Source organism: Engraulis encrasicolus, chromosome 10 (genome assembly GCF_034702125.1).
Source record: "Engraulis encrasicolus isolate BLACKSEA-1 chromosome 10, IST_EnEncr_1.0, whole genome shotgun sequence".
Lineage (NCBI taxonomy): Eukaryota > Metazoa > Chordata > Actinopteri > Clupeiformes > Engraulidae > Engraulis > Engraulis encrasicolus.
Genome location: NC_085866.1, coordinates 13,517,069 through 13,542,744, shown reverse-complemented (window position 1 = coordinate 13,542,744; position 25,676 = coordinate 13,517,069). Strand labels below are relative to the sequence as shown.

The window sequence follows — 25,676 nt, the reverse complement described above, 5'->3', positions numbered from 1 at the left end:
TCCTCCTCCTCCTGCCACTCTCACTTGCAGTCCTTCTTCCTTAAGATATTCTAATGTCTGGGTATCACAGGCAACTCCTCTATTGAGGAAAGAGACGAAGATCCTCCCTTATAAAAATACGGAACTTCCAGCAAAAATTAATACAAATAAAATATTTGTATTATATACATTTAATATTTAATGGGTAATCAGTGGTTAAAAGTTGTAAAGTTCTAAATCTCAAAGTCTGTGGCGGACGGTCCTTACATTCCACCCTCATTGATTTCCATTATAAATGCTCCAAACCTAGGCGACATGCAGGCTTTATTGATTGGGCTGGCTTTTTGGGGCGCGTCCAGAACCATGGAAATAATCTGCCAATCTGTCAAGTTTTTTTTTTCATGACTGTAGTAGAATTTGAGACGGGCATACCATGGGCACAGTGCAAACGACATCATCCTACATTGTGCCCCTTTAAATACACATTACTATGAATAAGAGTAAGTAGGTTAGTGGTGCACACATCCAAGACGCAGGTGCATGACAAAAGGCCAGAACACTATGGAAACAAAGATGAACGTCCGCACACTGCTCCCGTGTTGCTTTTTAATTTTTTTTTCAAGTGAGCGCTTTCGAGCTAGTCGCTCTTAATGATCAGTCTGATGAAGAGCGACTTGCTCGAAAGCGCTCACTTGAAAAAAATAATAAAGCAGCACGGGAGCAGTGTGTGGACATTCATCTTTATGAATAAGAGTTACCAATGTGTGTGTGCTGTCTGCAGGTATATGATGCAGTGGCCGGGTGGGAGGATCCTCCAGAGGCACGAGCTGGACGCCTTTTTGGCCCAGGCCGTCTCCAACCAGCTGTACGAGCCTGACCAGCTGCAGGAGCTCAAGGTGACACCAGCGTCACCTGCTGACGCATTCATTTAAGGCCTGAATATGCTTTTGAAATGTCTCGATGAATCAATCCTACGGCCGACGATTTAATCGAGTTGTATCTTATCGTGGGGCATTCTTAAGTATCGAAAATAATCGAATCGCCGGCCCCTGTCTAATGCCCTAGCTTCATAACATAACAGCAGTGGAAATGTAATTGGAAAAAATCGGATTGAATCGTATCGTATTGTGGGGAATTCTTAAGTATCGAAAATAATCAAATTACTGCTTTAAGAAATCGATACCGTATCATATCGTCATGGAGGCTGTGATTCACAGCCCTAGACGTGGGTAACTGCTACATTGCCATCAAGGCTAAAAATAAGGAAGAGGGCAATTATATGAGATTCAGTTGACCCAGTATGTTAAGAACAGCTTCTGCTCTCCGTTCCTCATTGTCCTACTGTTCAACACTACTGTCTTGCTCCCAGAACGTGTTTGTGTAGAATCTGCAGATCTGCAAACTATTGGCCATCTAAATTTATGCACATCAACACTCCCCTTTATTTGCACTAGCTTTATGTAACTGAATTAAATCTATAATTAGATGAATATCTTCTGTATTTATTCCACATTCTATATATATTCACTTCTGACATTTCTATTTCCAATTGGATGTTAAACTGAAGTTCATTTTGTTTGTTATTCTTACATCTGTAATGACTATAATGTTGACTCTAATCTCAACTTCTCCAAATATGGTAGTCGACCAGCAAACAACCCTCCCTCACATGGTGTGTGCGTGCATGTTAGGGGTGTAACTGTATACAAAAATCACAGTTCGGTACCTACCTCCGTTTTGGGGTCACGGTTAGGTACATTTTCGGTACAGTATATATAAAAGGAAAATGGATTCAAATGGCTGCTTTGGGTCTGAGATTTCATTTAGTGTAAGAAATAGTACCTTTCTCAAGGTCTCACAAAGAAAAAGCCTCTACACTTGTTTTTTTCTTGCATTTCCTCTCAGTGTTCTGCATGAGCCACTGCATGTAGTGGCAGCATAATGTAAATACACGAACAGAGTTGCACGTCACTACCTTTCGGTACAGGTCTGTTCGTTTCGGTACAAATGCAACACTGTACATTTACAGGCCTAATACGATTGTGTGTCTACTTCAGGTGGAGAAGGTGGACAACCGCGGTGTGCAGCTGGCCTCCCTGTTCATGAGTGGCGTGGACACGGCCCTGTTTGTGAACGACGTGTGTGGCCAGCCGCTGCCCTGGGAGCACTGCTGCCCCTGGGGCTTCTTCGACGGCAAGCTGTTCCAGAGCAAGCTGGCGCGCGCCACTCGGGACCGGGCCGCCCTGCTAGACATGTGCGAGGGACAGGTACGCAACGCAAACCCTCTGGCAGTAGCCTACCATGTTGAAGAGATTAAAATAGTGTTTCTCAAACTTTTTCAGACTGAGGACCACTTTCTCCCCCCAAAAATGTTCAGGGACCAACTGTCAAGTGAATTGACAGTTGAGGGGTGCTAATTTGACACTGCTCATTTCAATGCAGATCACTCACTTTTTATTCACATTTACAAGCCTGTCTTATTGTGGTGAAAATAAGATGTCAATGTTGTTTAGCTTTGTAATTACGTTACAAATATAGCCTACTGTTAGCTCGTCTTGGAAAAGTAGAAATCCACTCGCGGACCACCTGAGCTGTCACGGACCATACTGAGAATCACTGGTTAAGAATCACTGGACTTCTTTTTGGAGCTCCAGACATTTTTGGAGCCTACCTGTTTACAACCAGGGCTCCAGAGTGCGACCAATTTGGTCGCATATGCGCCCATTTTTTTCAATGGTGCGCCTAAAAAATATTTTTAGGCGCACCGGTGCGACCAGCCATCAGTAGAACAAAATCAATTACCAAACCACCGTTTTAATGGACATAAAATCACATTCTACAGTAGTGGCCCATCATCACACAAAACGTGTCCATGCGGTCATTCCTTCAACTCCGCTGAACTACCGGTAGCTTTCTCCCCCTTCCTCGTTCACAGGCAGCCCGACGTTTCAGAATAGAATGTTCGACTTCGCTCAACTATCCGAGTTCACATGTGCCAGCGAGTTTTGTGTTCTCAACCAGGCGAGTTTTGCAACGGACGAGAGGGTTACAATCACGGTAAAAACAGCAAAATGACTTGAGGATATTTTAAACACGAGAGAGTCACAATCACGGGGAAAAACTAAATGGCTTGAGCGGATATCAAACATTGCCACACAAAAATGCAGACGGGTGCGGAATTGCCCGTTTCTGCCGCGTGCAGAGCTGGCCAAACAACAGGTGACGCGCTAGTCTGTCGGGACTTCTGTGAGAGTTTTTTGATAGCGACTAGGGCATGCTACATACTGCCTATCAGTCGGCAAGGCATCGTACATGCACCTCGAGACAGCACGAGAGAGGGAGAGAGAGAGAGAGATTGAGTGAGCGAGCGAGCGCACTAGTGCTGCCGTGTCTGTTCGTAGCGCTTGCTAAGATACCACAATCATTATGAAGAGGGAGAGCGCTCAAAAACGGGGAAATAGACAAAACCCAATTCACCTCAGATTCCACTGTAAACATAGGCTAGGCAATTTGTGTCTAATGATTTTAAAAATCATGACATTTTAGCAGGGTTTGTTAAAAAAAAATCCATCCATCCATCCATCCATCCATCCATCCATCTAGGCCTATCTATCTTCATATTGTAACTCTGTGCTTGTGCCGTGTGCGTAGCCTTATTGCAGAAAAGGCTGGTATGTTGATCTTACTAGTCAAACACATACAAAGGCTACTAATTTGGTCTTTTCTACCAGCCAAACTGCTTGTAGCCAAGATGTGTTAGTTAGGTAGCCTACGGTCATGTTTTTTTTATAAAGAGCACATTTGGAAGACTAGCATAGCACACGAAAGGCTCCAGGTCTTTTAAAATATAGCAACAATAATAGAATAATAATAATTATTATTATTATTATTATTATTATTGCTATTATTATTGCTATTGTTATTATTTTTAATTATTATTTTTTAAAGCTGAGGTGCGTGTGTGTATGGGGTGGTGAAAACATTTGGGTGCACCTAAATTTTGTGCTGGTGCACCTAAAAAAATGTTTTAGGCGCACCAGTGCAACCAGTGCAAAAAGTTAGTCTGGAGCCCTGACAACTGACCTATTTGACAAACTTAACCTGGATGAAAGAGAATTTTAACAGATTACATTTCAAGTCAGCTAACGAAACTAAAACTGAATGTTCCAATGTTGCAGTTTGATTGGGGAGTGGCTACTGTTGGCGCATTCTGCTGCAGACTTCCATTTTAAACCCATTTGAAAGTCCTCAAAAAGTTGATAATTTGGTCTATTGGTAGTTTTTAGGCCCATGAGCATTTTGAGGTAGTGATTTTATTGTTTTACGCATCTATTAGTCTTGTCCGCAGTACATCAACATTGCCAGAATGTGAATGGCTGCACCCAGAATCCAGATGTCTCAGATGTCTCTTTGTTCAGTTATCCAGTTGCTACATCCTGACTATGGTTACACTACAAGTACATTTTACTGTAAAGTACTTGACTCTCGCCTCCCACCTCTTTGGTGGTCATATTCTGTGACGTGCAGTTTATACACCCTCAGCAAATTCCTTCATTTAAAACAGCGGTCGGCGGGGTGATTACAAGTAGCCTGCATAGTTTTGATGCATTGCACATAATGGTAAGATCATATAGAAAAGTTTTCGAGAGCTTCTTGATCCAGAAGATGGCCAGCTCTGTTAATGTTCATTGGTTCTCTTGTAAGTGTTCTCTTTATAGTGGCAACAGGAAGGTTTTATACCGTCTAAAGAGTTGCAGGATAAAAATCTCAACCCACATTATTTACTTAGAAGTATGAAGCTCCTATACGCACAGCCAGTTTCCAGGTGCTGGTGAAGTGCAGTCATAAGTAATCCAGAAAATAGGATAAGGATCACTGCACACTGGTGGACTTGATTTTGCTGTTTAAAAAAAAAAATCATCAGGTTCACAAACGGCAAAATGAAGTCCACACCAGTGTGCTGTCTGTGATTCTTCTCTTCTTCTCCCCAATCCAATTTAACATTGTCTGTTTCCTCATGTCTTCTCTCCCTCTGCCCCTCATCCCACCTTAACAGGTTTTGAATTTTTTAGAATGTATTGATGTTAAGAAGCGTATTCAATCTCTTACTTTCTATAGTTGTTGTAGTTTTGTAAATGTGATGTAAGGTTTTTTTTTGCTATCTGTATTGACCATGATATAGCCATAGCTGCTGAAATGTAGCCTCGCGAGCCATCCTACGTACTTCCGCCAAAGGATTGGCTCCACTACGGTAGTCTGGCCGTGCTTCTCTGTGGAGTGCCTGGAGCAGTAGGAGAAACGGCAGAAAACGGCGAATAAGCGTCCCACATGGGCTTGTCACGCTCGTGACAATGATGTACACATCTGCGCCAGAGCCATTGGTCTGCGCTATGTTGTTGTTGAGGAACTGCCGGCGATTGGGTGAGAGGTGTCCAATAATTTCAAACCATAACTGAGTGCAAACTTCCTGCTTCCTGCAATCGCTTCAGAGCAAACAAATGCCAGACCATAAATACGAAATGAAATGGTAGTATCATGGGATGGTCAGGACCAGGCTAGCAGAAATGGCAATAAATGTAAACAATCAATCGTAACAACCTTGTGCCCCTCTCCTCCCCCTGTCTGGTGTCTCTCTCCAGGAGGAGCTGGTGTCTCGAGTGGAGAAGATGCGTCAGGCCATTCTGGAGGGCATCAACCTGTCACGGCCCCCTCCCCCTCCCCCTCCCTTGCCCTACCCCGCCTTCCTGCCTCCCGCCATGGTGCCCCCCTTCTACCCCATGCACCCCATGTACCCTCCCCGCCCCCTGGGCGCCATGCCCCCACCCCACCCCCCACACCCACACCCACACCCACACCACCCTCACCACCACCAGCACAGGCCTCGAGCGTTCCCAGGTCAGCATAGCCCTAACTTCACCCTGAAAGGTCCGTCTTGCAAATACATGTCCGTACATTACATACTTACATACAGGCATACACGCATACACACATACTAGGGATGCAAACGATTAATCAATTAATCGACATTAATCGATCAATGCGTTAATCGATTAAAAAACATTAATCGCAATTAATCGACAATTCAACTGACAAGAGACCCAGGTGAAATTGGCATGTGAAGAGTGTGTGTGAAGAGGGGTGGGAATAGTGAGAATTTTTAAATCAACTTTGGATAAAAGAATTGAAATAGAATTAATGTAAATGTGGTATTTTATCTCATTTTTTAATTACATTTTTTAGATTTAGTATGTTTTTTCAAGAAACATTGAGATTTTGGGGGTAAAACGCCGCTTATCAATTAATCGTAAGTCGATCGATAAGGCTATCAACTAATGATTAATGAATTAATCGATAATTTGCATCCCTAACACATACATACATTACATACATACATACATACATACATACATTCCAGGGCTTGACATTAACTTTTTCGCTTGCTGGCCATTGTGGCTAGTGGTTTTCCCAAGTCACTAGCCATTCAGCTATTCTACTAGCCACAAATTTGATGTTGTTTCTTTTTTTTATTCATCATGACACTTTCTAACTTCAGAAGATGAGGTGCTAAAGCAAGAAGATGAGTGCACAGCTTTCTACATGGAAATAAATCATACAAATAGAAACGGAGTAACTGACCGTTTTCTCAAACTTCTACAAACAATTGATACAAAATTGATATACAGGGGGCAAAGTGCAGTATATTGCAGGCTATTCTGATATGTCATACCATAGAATAAGCTACCTGCCAAATTGGCTAGTGACACTGAAATTGTTAACAGCCACAGCCAAGTTTTACCAGCATTTGGGAAGTTGGCAGGTGCCAGTGTCAAGCCCTGACAGACAGACATACATACATACATACATACATACATACATACATACATACATACGTACATACGTACATGCGTACATATGTACATATATACATTATTACATACATACATACATACATACATACATACACACACACATGCATACATACATACATACATACATACATACATACACACACACATGCATACATACACACATACATTATTACATAAGTCCATATGCAATATCTTTTGATTCAATGTTATGATGTGTTGATGTTGACCTTTTAAGTTACCTTACCTTTTTTTTCTTTACATGAATAACCAAATGCTCTGATTGTAATTCAGATTTGCCTGAATGTATTCTCCACGATCACAGGATTTAGTTTAAGACTTATTTTCCGTATGTGGACACCCATTTTATATTATTCAGCAAGTAAAGAAAGGATGTACACCAAAACCAAATTCAGCTAGTCATATTGCCATGATAATTGTAGTTTTGTTTACAATTTGGAGAAATGTGTGTATATTTTTGTTTGTTGGTGGTGGAATGCAAGGAAAGCATGGGCATAATTTTAGGTGTGGATGGTGGAGACATGTCCACACTACTTTTGATATAAACCTAGCTTGTCCACGCCATTTTTTCATAAATATAATGCAAATATAGCATAATGTCCCCACCACTTTCCAAGCCAAACCCACACGTGTGCAAGGAAGTCGATCAGGGCAGCACAGAAGCAGTTACTGTATGAACTGGGTCACTGTATTACACACACACACACACACACACACACACACACACACACACACACACACACACACACACACACACACACACACAGTCACAGGCATATTCACACAGCCATGCATGGAACCTGCATTTTTCATTATTATCCTTCTACAAGCGCACTAAACCCTGTTGTCCTACACTCTGTTCCCTGCAGGCATCCAGTCCATACCTCCCCAGGGAGGCAAGTTGGAAATAGCCGGCATGGTTGTAGGCCAATGGGCTGGGAACAAACCAGTCCGTGGAAGAGGGGGGTTCAACATGCAGGTGGTTTCGGTTGGAGGCGGAAAAGGGTACGTTGTTGACCACAACCGATCAGCATGTGTGTGTTTGTGTTAGCTGGTCTCTGTTTCCAATTACTGTGTCTCGCGTCTAAATTTAGCCTTGTGTTAGGAGTGAAAACGGCGGCATGCTGTTTGCTGCTGTCCCCTGCCCTGATTTTTTTTTTTTTTCTTTTGTCTCGTGTCCCCATCACAGAAGGGGTAAAGAGGTCACGCCAAAAGGAAGGGGTGGAGGAGGGAAGAAGCCCCCCACCAACAGAACACAGGTATGCATGGCAGCCATTGGGATGGGGGAGAGCACTGTTTAATTACTCCCCCCACCAACCTGGCAGGTCGGGACTCGAACGGGCAACCTTTGGGTTACAAGTCTACAACGCCCTAACCGCTTACCCATGACTGCCCATGGCTTTCATTTGGGCTTGCATGCCCACCCACGGGAACCCCGGTTCGAGTCCGGGCGGGGTCATTTCCAGATCCTCCCCTGTCTCTCTGTCCCATTCGCTTCCTGTCACAATCTTCGACTGTCCTGTCAAATAAAGGCATAAACCCCCCCCCCACACACAAAAAAAAGTTTTCTATTCTTCCACTTGCGATTGCGGTTAATGCTGATTGTTGTTGCTCCACAGACGTCTTCGTCACCACCCCCTGGCAGCGGCAGTCCCCCAAAGTCGACAGAGGAGGCCAAGGGGGCCCCGATGACCCCCGGACCTGCTGAAGGAGCAGGCGGGTCGCCTCCTCAGCAGCAGCAGCTGAATGGCAGCTCCCTAGGGACTGGGGCCGCCATTGGCCAGCCCCTGGACCTGCCACCTCTGGCCCAGCCAATCCAGTGTGCCTTAGCCAGCAGAGACAACCAATCAGGAGATGGGGTTGAGGTAGAGGCCCCTTGTTGCCTTGATGACTGCCCATCTGAGGGTGCACTACAGAAAGAGGAGTGAAAAAAACAAACAAACGAAACAAGATGAGAATCAACCCGATTATGTCATGAAAGCGAGTGAACGTGGAGGAGAGAGTGATGCGTGTTAGACTGCCTTTCCTTGCAAAAATCCTAAATCCAAGGGGCCGCAGTAGCCACTTTTTTAGTTTCCCTGTCGCGAAATCAGTATAATTTATGATGCTATGTCTGCTGAAGATCACGCATTTGGGTTTTGTGGGTCAAGCAGTGATCCACCAGTCACCTGATTTTTTTTGTTTTGTTTTTGTTTCTTTTTTTTAATGTTTTTGTTTTGTTGTATCCCCCCCAAGCAATTTAATTTTCTTTAGAAGCAGTGCTAACCTCCAAAGCCCAGCCTCCCTTCCCCAAAGACCTCCATGCGCATCCAGCTCTCAATTGTACAGCTTTGGGAGAAGCCTCCTCCGTATCAGCCCTTCCCAATCTCCCCTCCCAACACACTCTTTATCTGCTTGCCAGTTTTTAAAAGAACCCTTTAGTTTCCCTAGGCATTGTAGAAAAGTCTCTTGGTTATCTACAGTAGTTGCCTGGAAAAGGCTGCAGCAGCCCCTGTTGTTTTTTTTGTCCTAAAGTAATTTTGTTTTTCGTTTTGGGTGAACTCCACCCATTGAGGAAATCGCCAAGTTAAGTCTAAAGTGCATTGTAAAAAAAAAAACGCTCTTGCTTTAAGAGCGGTACAGGACTTCGGGATGGGAGGGAGGGGTTTCTAATCTAATCGATTTCTATCAGCTGTTGTGCTGCATGATCAGGACTCGCACAGTGTTGTTGGCGGCCTCTCCATGCCCTCTCCAAGCCAGCCCAGCCCTCCTGATGAACTCTAGACTAGCTGGAGTGATCTCACCCCTGCAACCTGTGAGCTAGCCTCTCTGAGTTGGGCAAGCAAAAATGTGTCATTCCTCTTGTCAACCCTTATGTGCGTGCGTGTTTGTGCATGCGCGCGTGCGTGTGTGTATGCGTCGGTATGTGTGCGCACACATTGCACGTGTGTGTGTGTGTGTGTGTTTGCTACTGTACATTCCAACTCAGAGGCCAGCCCCTGTTTCGAAAGGGTGTTGTTGATGTGCTATTGATCACCGAGGTCGTCTTTGACAAGAGACTAGAGGAGACGGATTGGGATTCTGGGAGAAAACACTGCAAGCCCAGTCCTCTATCAGCCCCTCTACAACTCTAGCCAGGGGGCCAGTCCTCCTCTCTGTCTTCTTGTTTTCTTTTTTCTTTTTTCACCTTTTAATTTTTTCTCCTCTTGAAACCCTTTTGCCTAGCGTTGCACTGCCACGACCCAACAGCACTCTGGGTGGTACCAATTCTGTGCGCTGCTCTAAATGACAAAAAAAAAACAGCAAAAAAAACAAACAAACACTTAACTAAACGACAAAATCCAAAAGAAACAACGAAAGCACCTTATGGCATCACCCCCTCCCTCCCCTCCCCCCAAAATATTTGATTTATGCAAATTTTCCCTCCCAAAACCCCAACATCTAAAGCTCTTATTAATTGCTACGCCCCAAAAGAAAAGAAAAAAACATTTTATTGATTGTATATCAACATAATGGCACTTACTATTTATTTATTGTATGAATTAGGATTGTACAGATGCTTTAAAAAAAAAAATCTTCAAAAGAGCCCCCAGCATTTAGTTAGCGAGGACGGGTTGTCAAACCGGCAGCCCTTATTGATATTTCTGACAGTGAGACTGTGTAGAAACGGCCCCTTTCCCCCTCGCCAACCAAACCCACTTATTATTCTTTTTCTTTCCTTTCTTTTTTTGTCTCTGCATGACGTGTGCATGTAGTCTTGACCCATTTGAATGTGAGAACAGAGCGAAGCCAAGGAGCAACGCTTTGTTTTAAAAACCTTTCAGTCTCCTCCTGTGTCACCCACAAACCTGGCTATAACCAACCGAGCCAAGAAACATAAGGAGGGATCTATGACTTCTAAACTTTTAATAGAGAGGAAAGCTCAAATTAAGAAAAGAAAACGAGACCGTATATATCCATTCGATGTCATTGTAGTTATGTATGTGTATAGTATACATAGATTTATATATACACCTGAAATGAGGGGTCGCAGTGCCCTCAGGTGTAGTGGAGTCTTTTTTTGAAGCCAATGGTTGGGAATACAAAGTGCCCTGTTGAGCTGCTTAGAGGTCCTATCCTAAGTGTCACCTCCGTTTTTGCCAATGAGACACCATCTGTGATCCGTTGACTTGTTCCCCTTCCTCTGGCCGTCAGCGCTTGATTTGTGCCTAACCAGCATTCCCAACCATTGCCGAGTTTTATTCTTCTTTTGTTTTTGTTCATAATTCTTTGAATTACGATGATTTTGAAAAAGAATATGGAAAAGACTCGACATGCCGTTTGTGATCTTGTTGTTCTCATGAGCGTTTGAAAACAGATTTTTTCCCCCCGTGCTTGTGCCTGTCCGTGCCCCTGTGACCATGCGCTGGAGCTCTACAGTACTTGTGGCCGTGATGCTTGTCGTGCACCTTTTTACATAGAAAAAGAAAAGGTGGGGAAAAAAAACAGGAAAGCACTTATAGCGAAATATTTATAACCCGAGGCACTTTTGGTCCTTTATTAAAGGAGGACAGAGGTGCTCTTACCTGGCAAGGAAAAAATATATATTTTTACTTTAATGAGACCCCGATTAACGAATTTTAGTTTCTTGTTTTGTTTTTGTTTTATTGGTTATTTGTTGGGTGTAGCAACAGGCGAAACAGGTCTACATTGTGATTTTTTTTTTTTAAGTCACTTTAAGCGGACATGTATCAGTGGATGGTAGAACAGCAAACCTATCAAGAACACAACCGGTAGTAATAAGAATCCCCAGGTGAATTAAACATAACATAAACAAATTCACAGAAAGGCAAGTCACTGACAAGCACCTTATTTTATTACTATATTAAATCTATCTTGTGCCACAAAAAAATATATCTGAAAAGCTATATAAAGCAAGGTGTGACAGAAACCCTTAATATTTAAGTGTTGATGTATATTGTTAATGTTCTCTCCCCTGTGGGATATAGCTCTTCTAACCCATGCCATGTATTGCTACACTGATACACTTTAAAAGGCCCTTTCAGTGTATTCAATTGATGAGGCAAAAGTTTTTAAAATAAGGGTTTGCAATTGAAAGGTTTATAATAGGATTTAAATATTACAAATAGTACAAAAGTATATGTTTCTTAGAAAAAGCTCCTACAGTAAATGACAGTACTGGACATACTTCACTGATCTGTAGTAAAAGAGCCAGACTAATCTAGAAAATAGCTTGACGGACTGTATACTAAGCCTAGAATTATACGGTATACGCAAATCTTAATTACGATGAACTTGGATCTTAGGACAGGATGTTTATTGCATTTCATTGAAATGGTATACAGAAGTACTTGAGTGTTAAAAATGGTAAAACATTTTTCTCCTCAAGCACATGCAGATACCACACTTGCACACAAAAAAAGACATGTATACAAACACACACACTCACACACCTGATTCATTTACACAAACTGAAATTTCAGTTAGGTTCAACTCATCATGTTTTACTTTCCATGTTGTGATAGAGGAGGATAGTGCATTTCAGTGATTGTTTATCTGAATGCAAATGATCATTGGTTGATGGACACATACACTGATTATGTTGATCTGGAACTCGAATGATGCAACTTGTTCCTTCAGTTTGGGAATACAAACACACACAAACATTCATAGACATATACACACATTTGGTGTTTTGCGCATAGAGACACTAGCTAGCATAATTTTTAAGAAATCACAATCACTTTCACAGGTGGTGTATTGTCCAGAATGTTATCATTTTTGTTTTTAGTTGAGTACGTAAATGTTAAATTAGTGATTATTGTTTTGTTTCGGATTTCAATTTATCCTTTCCCAGACTTTTCTCTTGTTCTTTCTTTTCATTTCCTAACATTTTCTCCCCATTTAAGAATTCGTTTCTAACCTGCTCATTCCAAGTTTAATGGGAAAAAAAAGAAATTGCTTTCATTTACTTGCTAAAATTGGCATAAAACTAAGTAGGATTGTAGTGAGATGGTGTTAGTTATTATGTTCGAATCATTTAGCTTTGATGTTCTCATTGTCTGTAATCCCCATTTTGTTTCATCCCACCCTTGGATTCATTGAGTGTGAGCACTTATAACTGAGCCTCACTCTACCATCCTCCTCATTTGGACATTACTCACATTGACTGCAGTTACATGCAGGGAGTATTGCAGGTTCAAACAGAATGTTGTCAGGTTTAAAACAAGTTCTGGAATATCCCGTTAACATGTGTGGAAGGAAGCGTGTTGTGCTACCAGAATGCCTCTGAAATGCGGCCGCATTCGGAATGAATCAAGAGGTTACACAACCCATGCGTAAACCAAATATTGCCAACCATCCATTCAAAGTCAGACTATTCCTTGCATGTAGCGGCAGTCATAGGTGACTGGATCATCTCCATACGTCCCCAAAGACTCGAGTCCACTTGTCTCTTTTCTCACACAAACCCCTTCTTCTATAGCGCGGTCTGTCACTTTGGCGAGTTTGATATAGCGATAGTTCTATCTTCGTCAGACCCGAAAGTCACCCTAATCGTGATGCCGTGTATCTATGTACTATCTTTCCTCTGTTTCCATTGGTATATCCAGGCCTCTCTTTCCTTGACTTCAGTACTGTATCCTTAACCCACTATACTAACCGTAAGAGTAATATTAACATTGATAACCAGTCTGTATGTAACCGTAGCCAGAACATGGGAAAAAAGTCTTTTCAGCAGAACAAAAAAAAAATAACATCCCTCTTTGGTTTTCGTTCAGTTGTGCAAAATGCTTTTCTTACTATTTTCTAATGTTATTACAAACTGCTACTCCTGCTGTTTCTACAGTTAGTAATCAGATACGCTTAGCAGATAGATATTTTCAAAACTGTAATGATTGCAATTTTCCTTATTTGTATTTTGTATGGTATTGTTTCTGACCACTTCACCATTATGATGTAATTATCGCCTGGCTAAATTGAGATGCCCATTTTTTTTTTCTTTCTGAAGACCATTTTCAAAACCTATTTTTATTTTTATTTTTTTTGTCCCCAGCCTTGAATTAACTAAAGTCTATTTTATTCGAGCGGAGCCTTGCACCCTTGCACAAAGCAGAAGAAACTCCACAACTGAACCAAAGTGCATACTTTTCTTATCTATTGATGTCGGCCCAAAATTAGATACCTTTTGTTAATTTGAAAACTATATGGTATATACATATATAGATATATATATTTACATTTATATAGAGATGTGAAAGACACAAGTTATGGGTCCATGACAAGAAACTGAATGAAGGAAACTTGTGATGTTTACATCTTTTTGGTGAAAAGTGGCCAAGTCTTGTATCGTCCAATTTCGTTGCTAAGAATAAGATTCTTGTTTTTGTTTTAGTTTTTGTCATTATCCTTGTGAGTGAGTGGACACAGGTCTCGATACAGACAAGTCCCAACATTTGCCTCTCATTTGCTTGTCAAACATCCTCTCCGCTCCAAAGCACGCCTATGTGGACGTCACACAAAGGTTCAGTGCTCTAAACACTTTCTAAAGATGTGCTTAGACACACATGCTCACTCCCTATCATACGTGCATACACACTATCTCTCAGACACAGTGAGTTTAGCAAGCCCATTTTTCTCTGTAGCCGTGTGTCTCAAAGTGTTTTTGGTGTATTCTGGCCCTAAATGTCCACCCCACCGCACATCCTGACTCTGTGGGCCCTAACACCACAGGGCACGCTCTCTGCTTTCTACCTGCCTTTTCAGATTGTAAGCCAATGATGAAGTGTTGTGTATTATGACTCACCCAGACCACCTTGCAGATGTTCATGTGCTCTATGCCTCATCACAGCATCAACCCTCTTCCATGTTCATTTTTTTGTTTTTACTATTACCATTATTTGGGCGGATAAATTAGCATATGACCCATTTGTAGGCAACACAATTGTCGTCTGTAATTGGAAGACTGATTCATTCATTTGGAACTGGTGTTCTGATGTGTGTGTCAGATTCTACCAATGAGCTTGTGTAGTGAGGGTTAATCTCATCGTCATTATTATAATTATTGCTGTTATGATTCAGATTGATATTAACAAGTCTCATTTTTAGTGTAAAGAAAGCACCAGATGGTTTTGGAAAGAAACTTTTTTTTTTTTTTTACTTGTCTTGCTGTTGTGGTCAGATTTCACGGTGGATGGAGAGGAAAGCCAGTAAGGCTATGAGGGAATGAAAGAAAGAGAGTCAGAGTTGGCAGTCTTGGTCGTACGGTTGGGAAATGACTTACAGTGCTGAAATAAATTTTATTCTTTTAGTAAATATTGTTTGTGTTTTTTAATTGTGTGTGTTTTGTGACTTGTGAGGCAAAGGATCGTATTGGCACAAGGATTATGTTGATTTCTCTTAATGTATATATACATATTTTAAAACAAAATAATTGTCACTGAAGGTTTCTTCAATTCTTCAACATTACTTACGTAATAAGCAGTTGGTAGAGGGAAGAGTGAGTAGGCCTGTGTTTTTCAACACTGCGGTCAGGACCCCATCTGGGGTCGCCTGGAATGTCTAATCCAGTCTCTGGTCTAGGTGTGAAAAAAGAATTCTGTAAAATAAAATAAGTACCGGTAAATATTTTGACTGCCACATACAATCTTAAGACTTATATATATATATATAATGATAATAATAGCATACAAATCAGCATGCTTGTCACGTTTTTTGTCGCTAAAATCTGTAACATATGGGGACCCCAGAAATGTAGGGTGTGAAAATGGGGTCCCAGGCCAAAAGAGGTTGATAACTACTGGCGCAGGCCCTCTCAGATTCAATAGAACTATCACCAAGCAATAAGTTACTCGAGGGTGCGGCTCTCCTGTCACTTTAAAGAAATCACGCTTACCCATTTGATCTCGCGAGAGTTTACAATCTGCGCCTGCTTTTGGGTGGAAGATGGCGGAAGCAAATACAACGTTAACAGATGCGAGGACATGTCGGGAGGGAGGCTGTGCGTAAATGAGGATTCTGATTAGATGGGTGTTATTCATATGCATCTGACTAGATGTCATGACTTAATGTACTGTAGTATTAATTTCAACTAGCTGTGGTTTAGCTACTTTCAAGAACTGTTATTTTTTGCTTAATGACTGGTCTGCGCACCGCCATTTTTAATTTCTCGTCTTTGACGAGAAGAGGTAGCCTGTGTTAGCTTGTACTGTACGCCAACGTGCCAGCTTCCTCATGCACGGTAGGTAAACTCATTTCAACCTGACGCCTTAATAATATGTGTTCACATTATATCTGCCATACATGCATTTAAAAAAGTCTGATGGGCCGGTTGACTTAGGTGCCTGTAATCAAAGTCTGTCTATTTTTAATAGCTGTAGTTCTAGTGTCCACCTCCAGTGAGTCCACAGACAGCTAGCTAACTAGCGGATAGCCAACCGCAAGTTTGATGAGTTGGCAACAAGATTCAAGGCCGTATGTAAAGTTATGTTGACTTGGATTAAATATCTTGACGGCATTCGCATGTGATTGCTTCGTTGACAGTACGGGGAATTGAAAACGTGTAGTGGGCATAGTGTAGTAATTTGCAGAAAGCCTGCCCACGTCGTTGGCTATCAATGATGTGGAATGGTTATGTTTTGGCTAGCTACACTGGCTAACCATGGCCTGTAACTTCTCAAGAGAAGGAAAGATTTCTTAATCCATGTGGTTTTGTTTTTTAGTTACACCAGTTGCTGTGGTAGCCATGTGTGGTTGTTTTTTTAAGCGTAATTATACCTTTGGCTTTTGATATCCCTACGTCATGCAAGTTCAAGAGGTGACAGTGACAAGTGGTCTTGGTGCATGTCACGTAGCATACTGTCTGTGACTGTGAATATGTCTAGCTGGTGTTGCATTGCATCATGTACAAAATTGCATCGCTGGTTGCCGAAAAGCATAAGGCCCACTGCTTGCTTATGTTGGCAGGAAACGTAGTCTGTGTAAAATGTCTACATCTGTTCAGGTTTTGTATTGCATATGCCTGAATTTCTGCTTGTTTGGCTACCATAAGCTTTGTCATGCTTACCCTGTACATTCACTTGTCATCCAACCATACTTCCTCCAATCATATTATCGAAGGAGTGTCACAGCAGCATATTTCTTGGCTTCGTTGGCCAGGGAAAGGCATCAACAAGGATGCAGCCATCACTGAAACGGTCATGTGAGGACCAGAGAAGAGCTGCTTATGATAATAGTTTGCTGGAATGCGAAAATCGTTCAAAATTGCAACTACATGATGAGTCCAACATTGGTTGGGGTGAGCAGTCGTGCAGAATATGTGTAAGTTGTCCTCCTGACAGTTCACAGAGAATACTGGGAAGGGGGGTACGAAGTAACTGGAAGAGAAAATCAGTGTTAACTGAAAATGTAGAGCATGGGCTGCTGTATTTTAAAGGATGTTGTGCATGTATCTAGGCATCCGTCTGTATCTTGCATTAATTTTCCTCTTCTCTCTCTCTCTCTCTCTCTCTCTCTCTCTCTCTCTCTCTCTCTCTCTCTGATTTACAGTAAGTGGCACTATCGGCTGGAATTGTAGCAGGTGAACTTCCTGCTCGTCTGACAATTTCATCACCAAACGACATCGGCGGAGGAGGTCTTGGCCAGCAATGGCCATCTTGGTGGGCTCTGTGGGATGAGGTAGTAGTTTGTATAGTTTAGGATCACACCAGATCTGGGAGATAACTATACAGTCTACTGTCTTTCCTACAGCCACCGTATCAACATGACGCATGCAGAAGCATCCTCGACCATTGGAGGTGTGGTGACACTGAAGAACACAAGAAGGAGGTCACCCATGCTTCACTTGAACTGCATTGGGCAGTCTTTTGAAACCCAATATTAAAGTGCCTCATCTTAATTTATGTGTGTCTGAGTGTTCCCTTTGTGGCTCTGCTGTGGTGAGGTAGTAAGTTGTGTTGTTGGGGATTTGTTTTGACTTGCCCCCCTTGCTGGAGATAACTATACAGCTTACTGCCTTCCATAAGAGAGCAACTATGCCTCAAGAATTTGACATTGACATTCATTTGTTTTCCTCTTGGGGTCTTTTTCTGTTTTCAAGGTGTTTCTGTAAACATAGAATAGCTTTCATAACTTGATGCAATATAAAACATCTTTGTAACGAATCATTCTTTGTTAATAAATGAATCACTAAATAAATAAATATTGTCTTGTTTCTGTCATTTATGTTGTGAAGTTGTCATGTTGTTTTCACACATTGTAAGACATGAATAGCATTAGCAAACATTTTGCAGTAATGCAAGGAAGAATTAAGCATGTGAATCAGCAACTCAATGTGTATTCATTGTTGCTGGTATAAGAGTTGATATGTCAGGGGGAGGACCGTGAAATTGTTGCCCTGTGTGACCTCATGCGTCTAGCCACTTCAAATTCCGATTGGTTGAACAGTTTCTCAGTCTCTTGCACTAGGACCAATTACCAGAAGGGGCGTTTTACACAGAAAGGCGTTCATTGGTTGAACATTGGTTTGCCGGCCAGAAAGACTATCCACGAATCGGGTCTTGGGTGCATTTGAACATGGCGAACATCAGGAGTGTCAAGGTGAGCGAGCGTGGTGATCGCTGTATTAAAACATACATCAATGTTCCACGAGCCACATAAGTTGAAGTAAACGTTACCTTTGTGCGTATGCCCTCTGACACACTTTGGAATTGGAATATGATCCAACTGGTTTGCTACTATCCATATCATGTTAGCTTCACAACAATAGCAATTAGCAAGTGAGCAAACTTATTGCCCCTTTCAGGCCTTCGAGGTGAAAGGGCTCATTCATTTTGTGTGTGTTTACGACTTACGTAATGCACGCTTCAGTCAAGACAAGACATGGCGATACCGCAGACTTTGCAGAAACACAAATGTTACTAGCCTTACTTGCTATGTACTTGATTACCTCTGATGTAACGATAGGTGCAATTGCTCCACACTAAAGATCACTGAGTGCATGGCAAATGTATGTTAAATTGTTAACATCTTTCTTTCAATCTTGATAAAGCATACACGTTAGAATGAGCACGTGGGGGTCTCCTGAATACAAACAATATTTTGTTGTAGTGTGTATGTCAAGAAAGTTCCTTTGCACAATGTGTGTGGGACATACCTGACTGAGTGTTTGTGTTGCGCACGGTGCTTGCGTCTGACAGGGCATGGTCGGCCTGGTGACCGGAGGAGCCTCTGGTTTGGGTCGGGCAACCGTGGAACGACTGGTGAGCCAAGGTGCCTGCGCCGTGATCTTGGACCTGCCTAGTTCAGACGGCCACAACCTTGCAGCCACCCTTGGTGACCGCTGTGCCTTTGCCCCAGCTGATGTAAGTATGTAACACGGTTTAGCCAGTGATTATGGCTGATATTCTGCCCGTCTGTCAAAACATTTACTATATTTGCAGCGTCATGTTTTGAAGTCAAGTAGGGCCTGTATCACAGCCGACATAATTGAAGAGTCACTGATTCTGTTTATATCCCAACCACATCACAAAATAATGTCAACAATATTGTGAGCGGAGTAGCCTCTAGTTTTTTTCCCTGGGTATTTATCTGACATTGATGTGCTTTTATTGGTGTAGAAAAGCCTTGCTTGAGTCAATGTCTAATTGAACAAAGGTTGAGATTATTGTTTCCGTATGTTGTCATGTATCCTTGTTACCCCAGGCTGTACAAGCCAGAATGGTGCATTTGCTTTGCCATGTGGGCCGACATCACCCTGTTGGTGGTGCCCTCAATGCATTTCTATAGTAGGTATATATATACTGTCAATGGGGAGAGCACTGGTTAATTACTCCCCCTAGGCAGGGTTGCGGACTGGGAGTCGAACCGGCAACCTTTGGGCTACAAGGCTGATGCCCTCACCGCTTACCCATGACTGTCCCAAGTTGGGTGTCGAAATAAAACATCACAGTACTCTCAATGTGCTCTCCCCCATCCTCCTCCATGTCTGAGATACCCTGAGCATGGTACCGTCCCGCTGCACTGCTCCCTTGGGGTGCCATTGGGGGCTGCCCCCTTGCACGGGTGAGGCATACATGCAATTTTGTTGTGTGCAGCGAACACTTGTGTGCTGTGGGGTGCTGTGTCACAGTGACAATGGGAGTTGGAGTTTCCCAGTTGGGCTCTTGTTCTTTCTTTCGTTTACTCATCCTGTGCTTTCTGTCTTGTGCCTCCATATACATCGCAGGTTACCTCAGAGGCAGACGTGCGGTCAGCTGTGTCTCTGGCACGGGAGAAGTTTGGTCGTCTGGACTTGGCCGTGAACTGTGCTGGTATTGCGGTTGCTGTGAAGACCTACAATTTCAAAAAGGACCTTCCTCATAGCCTGGAGGACTTCCAGCGCGTCATCACTGTGAGTACTAGCCGCTAAACACATAGACCCTCTACCAAGTGTTTCAGTTGTAGCAGAGAGTGTTTATGGGTAGTACGAGAGAGCAATCTCGCTACTTTTTCCGGGTGGTACTGTCCACTAAGTGGCGCCATCCAGACAGCGCAGAGGAGCGCCAAGGAGCGCAGAGGCTGTTGAAATGAATGTGGTCCCATGGAGCTCAACCACGATGCTGCCATTGCTTTGGGAGAGAATTGGTATCATCGTTTCATTTTATTTTTCCAAAAGGCAGGATAGATTATCCTTTCAAACAGCAGTTAGTTTGAATGTTTAAACTTGCTGGATCTTTGTAAAATACGTCTTTATTGTCAATATGACGTCACGAGTGGCTTCACACACTGCGTTTGGATTGGTCGGCCAGCTGCATTGCTGTGATCACGACGGCCGTAAAGCAATTTTGTTAGCAAGATGCTAGCGGAGCCTGACTCATAAATGCCAAAGCTGTAGGAAATCAGAAGGACATAACTCCCATGTTATTGTACATTTAATTGAAATCCACATTGGTTTCACAGAACTTACAGTAATATTGTCAAGTTTCAGCAGACAGCGAGCACAATTGTCAGTTATTAGCGCCAGCCTTATGACCTCTGCTGTCTCGACAGCGCTCCCTAGGTGAACTGCAGGCACGGGTTTGAGGGCGAGATTCAACACTGTATGTAAACCCACTGTGGTTGTAGTTTCTGTAGAACAGTGGTTCTCAAACACCCCCTTGACCTCATCATAAGCCTCCCAACTCTCTCTCAGAAGCCTGTCAACGCCCCCCTTGAAATGGACTATTGGAGTGCGTTACAATATGCGACCTTGTTTCCTCGTACCAGGAAGTAATATGTCATGATGACATCACTGACAACAGCATTATATTTCAATCTCTTGAAAAAGCTCAATTGTTAAGTCTTTTTCTCATTTGCAATTGGGATGATGAATGAAAAACAGTCCCTCAAAAGTTGTTGTGGCTAGGCTGACAGCTGGGAAACTTCATCGTTTTCTCCACGGATGAGGGGCCAGGAGGCGGGACGAGGCCACAAGCACAAGTGGAGGAGGCAAGGTCGCATATTGTAACGCACTCATTCTCCCCATTTGCAGTTGAGCTTCCCTCCTCTCAGCTGTCTCCTTCTCAACACCCCCCAAGGGCTCCCTAACACCTCCTTAAGGGCTGGAGAACCCCCATTGAGAACCCCTGATAATAATAATAAGAGAGAGAGAGAGACTTCCTTATTTTTGAACTGTTCATGAGATTGTGTTAGTTACTATTTGTGACTTCTAAAGAGTATTTTTTACACTGTTACCACTAGGGATGGCGAAAATTGAAAAAACTCTTAACCGGCTACTGAGACTCATTAACCGGTGGTTAACCGGTAATCTTAAATTATACAATGTTTGCGTGCTTGATATGCACAGCACTGATTTTTAAAAAGGTTATTTTCCACATAAGGCTTTTTTTTGCTGCGCAGACAGGACCTGCCATGTCCAGCCACTGTTGCCAGATGGAAAATGCTGAATTATCGTTCTAAAACCTCAAAATTATCGTTTTTTGGGAGGAAATTATTATTATAATTATTATTATTATTAAAACCGGTTAACCGGTGGCAGAACATTTTAACCGGTTAAAGTTGATCCAGTCGACTATCGGTTAAACGGTTACCGGTTAACATCCCTAGTTACCACTGCTTCTTCAAACTTTGGTGATGGTGTGTTGTACATCACAGAATCTGTCTTGTGTTAGGTGAACATCGCTGGCACTTTCAATGTTATCCGTCTGGCTGCCGGTGAAATGGGCAAAAATGAACCAAGCGCAGATGGACACAGGGGCTGCGTAATCAACACTGCCAGTGTTGCTGCTTTTGATGGACAGGTACCCTTCTTTTCTCTTGAATTCTGTCCACCATCTTGGTGATAAAATGCTTCAAATCTGCTGATTGATCGGCAATGTCTGAAAACTGCCGTTGTAAACAACTTTGCGGCATCTTTCAGCTTGGAAGAGGTTTTGGCATGGAGTGCGTTTCTCAACAACATTGTTGCTAACTAAGTTAGCAACTTACTTGGTTGTGCAATGCAATTTCCCATTGGAAACCTAGTAAGTTGCTAACTGGTTAGCAAAGATGCTTTCGAGAAACGTGGTCATGGTCAGTAGTGGTTAATGTACTGTAGCGGGAAGCTTTCAAGCTCAAAGAAGTTGCCCTTGGTTGCTAACAACTAAATTCTTTGGATAACATGACCTGGATAAATGAGAATCTTCATACATTTTGATGGGTGATTCATTAATGCCGTCATCCCATTCTTGTATGCATATTGTATGCATTACCGCAGAGATACACCAGCGGCGCTGCGATTCAAGCGACAGAGTGCAGCAGCAAGCGATACGAGCGATTGAGGAGACAAGAGTATGTCCGTACAGGCAGAAGGCAAAGCATTCAAGCATTCCCATTGGCTGTGGTCACTGACCTCTATACAGTCATTGGCTGTCGCGGCTTGTCGCCGAACCGCGTCATAGAAAGTTGAAAAGATTTCAACTTCAAATTGTCGCGCTCGTCGCGCAAATCGCTCTAGTCTCCAGAATCGCTTTTGTCTCTCGACTCAATGCAAAGTCAATTACTTCCGTCGCTCGACTCGCTCAGATCGCCGCTGGTGTATTTCTGCGGTTATGTGTATATGATGTAAAATCACAAAAGATCTGACTACCACTCAGCTATGGCACATGTGATGAACCACTGTTGTTCTTCTCATCACAACCACAGCTGTATGTGTGTGTGTGTGTGTCAAAGAGAGAGATCTGAGATCTGTGAATATACAGTATGTAGGGGGAATAAACAATATGTGCAATGTTGTGTGTAATGCCCTTTTTACTGTATTTATGTTTGTATGCTACTGGACACCTTATGTTTGTATGCTACTGGACACCTTCATTTCCATCGGGATTAATGAATATTACTCTACTCTCTACCCTAATGCTGATCCTGATGGAATTAACCCGTCTGATGTGAAAACAAATATCCTAAATCTATCTTAATCTAATGTTCTTTTACCTGTTGAACGTGACATTCACAGGTGGGCCAGGCAGCCTATTCTGCATCTAAAGGTGGCATCGTGGGCATGACCCTACCCATCGCACGTGACCTCGCTCCCATGGGCATCCGGGTCCTCACCATTGCTCCAGGTGAGTTCGACTGCTGAATTAACTCTGTGTGTGGGGTAGAGAGAGGTAGATCAAAACACAATCTTGATCCATGTGATGCTTATCATGCAATAAAGATGGGTTCACCGTCTTTATAAACACAATGTTGTGAGGAGGAGCAAGACGCTGGCAGCCAACCACGTGAGCTTTTTTTTTTTTTTTAACGGTTTCCAACAATCAGAGGTTGAGTTATGCGCAGCTAGTGTCGCACAGCCAACAAAAATGTTGAACCCATGAATAAGTTCACTGACTCCGCCTTGCTGTATAATATACCGTAAGTTGCACCTTCACAGTTGGGCTGGATCACCATGGCCTTTTTGTTGTGATTATGTGTTTGATCAGTTCTCTGTGCCTCTTGTTTTGAGTTATTTAAAATGTTCTTCTCTTTTCTGGCTTAGAATGGAATATGCACCTGTATAATGTAGTAAATTTTTTGCATTGGATGAGGAATTATACTGTGTCTGTGTGTTCTGTTGAAGTGACTTGTCAAATCCTTGCCCGCAGGTCTGTTTGCCACGCCGCTGCTGGCTGGTTTACCAGAGAAGGTGCAAAACTTCCTGGCTCGTCAAGTGCCCTTTCCCTCCCGCCTGGGAGACCCCGCAGAATTTGCACACTTGGTGACGTCGATCGCCGAGAACCCCATGCTTAACGGGGAGGTCATACGACTTGATGGCGCCATTCGTATGCAGCCCTAGAACCTCAGTGGAGTGGTGGACATGCACTCCCATCTAACAAACCTGGACCGCGTTTCTCGAAAGCATCGTTGCTAACCAGTTAGCTACTTAGTAAGTTGCCAATGGGAAATTGCACTGTCACTAAGTTGCCAACTTGGTTAGCAACGACGCTTTCGAGAAATGCACTCAGAGGCAGCAGTTGCAGACATGATCACTTTTTTGGTTTGTGTTTAATTAGGACAATGGGCTTGTTAGAAGTGCCTGCCTGGCTGAGTATCTTGCATAAAGCAATGTATCGTGAACGCATATTAAGTTCAACATCCATGGTGGTCTTGCAGTGGTGATGATTTTGGACAATATTGCTAATGTCACCATGCCATTACAGACATTTCAAGCAAGCTCACTGTAACACTCCTACTTACTGTTAGTACTGCTACCTCTGGGTTACAATCACCTTTGTAGTATACACCCCAGGATTGTGGTGTTTGGGCCTTTTTGTCTGTGTGTGTGTGTTACATGAACACTGACACTGATACAATATTGGGTGGATTGGACCATTGTAAAAATCCATCTCAAGTGGTTAAATATTTTTAAATAAAATTAAGAGCAAGAACGGACGCTGAAGCAGAAGTAATATTGTTTATCTTTTATTCCTGTTAACAAAACCACTTCTGCGCAGCAGGCACTAATGAGTTACTGTAACCAACTCTTCATACATGGCATAGAGCATTGACTCCTGCATTCTTTTCTGCTGCTCTTTGTTCATGGGGAGTCTAACTTTTCAAAGTGCATTTACTGATGGATGAGTTTAGTGTTTGGCAATACCAAACTGTATTTGTCTGTACTCTGAATGTTGCATTTTTTTCTTCTCAATTTTGTAATGCAGATGAAGTGGAACCCCATCGGTTAATAAAGCTGATGAATCAGGGAAATGTTTGTGTGTAAATGTGAAATTAAAAGAAAAACTAGGTACCATCAACATGCTGTTGTTTTTCTCTCTCAACTGTATGAATAGGTGCTATAGATTTCTGAGTAAGAGTAAAACCAACATTTTTGTTTCGTTCTACTAATTACTGATATTTCCTCCAAACTGTTAAATAATTTTCATGTATATATATATATAGGTGTCATTTAGGATACTGATTGAAAATGACGAAATGGCCAAAATAACACAATGATTAGGCCTAAAAAAAAGTCGACCTCAAACAATGCAAAGAAAGCAAGATTTTCACTGTAAACAACAACACAATGGTAATGTTTTACACATTTTCAGAGAGTTCAGAAATCAATAGTTTGTGGGGTAACCTTGAATTTTAATCACAGCTTTTATGCGTTTTGGGCAAACTATCCACGCAGCATGATCTTTCAGAATTATGCGAAGTGGACACTAATCTTTTTCGACATGGAATCGGTGTTACTGTGCTTGTGTAAATTGTGCGCGTGTATGTTCAAAGCTTGTTCAGAACGTGTTTTCATTCAGGGCCATTGAGAGTACACAAAGGCTAATGCTTGACAGAGAGCGTGCTGATGCCAAGTGGATACTTCGAAGTGTAGAATAATCT

At 42.5% G+C, this 25,676-nt stretch overlaps 2 protein-coding genes and 2 long non-coding RNA genes across 5 annotated transcripts in view; 3 read left to right on the top strand and 1 right to left on the bottom strand.

The window, feature by feature from the left end:
* The window catches only part of fam120c (family with sequence similarity 120 member C), a 29,128-nt gene extending 13,970 nt beyond the window's left edge, over positions 1–15,158 (top strand). The window contains exons 11-16 of one of the 2 annotated variants that reach the window (XM_063208084.1): positions 761–875; positions 2,037–2,246; positions 5,619–5,874; positions 7,736–7,871; positions 8,056–8,125; positions 8,486–15,158. In XM_063208084.1, coding sequence (XP_063064154.1) covers positions 761–875; positions 2,037–2,246; positions 5,619–5,874; positions 7,736–7,871; positions 8,056–8,125; positions 8,486–8,794 — 1,096 coding nt within the window. In that variant the 3' untranslated portion in view covers positions 8,795–15,158. Of the gene's footprint in view, positions 1–760; positions 876–2,036; positions 2,247–5,618; positions 5,905–7,735; positions 7,872–8,055; positions 8,126–8,485 lie in introns of both variants that reach the window. The other variant, XM_063208083.1, reaches the window with a different exon arrangement.
* Positions 8,676–19,072, bottom strand: LOC134456647 (uncharacterized). The gene is made up of 3 exons (XR_010036351.1): positions 18,997–19,072; positions 15,317–15,441; positions 8,676–8,776 (listed from the first exon to the last, which is right to left on the bottom strand). It is a non-coding gene; the product is annotated as an uncharacterized LOC134456647 (long non-coding RNA).
* On the top strand, positions 15,676–18,036 carry LOC134457586 (uncharacterized). Its single transcript, XR_010036458.1, has 3 exons — positions 15,676–16,083; positions 17,391–17,500; positions 17,592–18,036. It is a non-coding gene; the product is annotated as an uncharacterized LOC134457586 (long non-coding RNA).
* On the top strand, positions 18,342–25,093 carry hsd17b10 (hydroxysteroid (17-beta) dehydrogenase 10). The gene is made up of 6 exons (XM_063208085.1): positions 18,342–18,440; positions 19,040–19,204; positions 20,068–20,232; positions 21,992–22,120; positions 23,314–23,422; positions 23,945–25,093. The coding sequence occupies exons 1-6, from the start codon at positions 18,417–18,419 to the stop codon at positions 24,133–24,135; spliced, it is 783 nt and encodes a 260-aa protein (XP_063064155.1). The 5' UTR covers positions 18,342–18,416; the 3' UTR covers positions 24,136–25,093.
* The last annotated feature ends 583 nt before the right edge of the window (positions 25,094–25,676 follow it).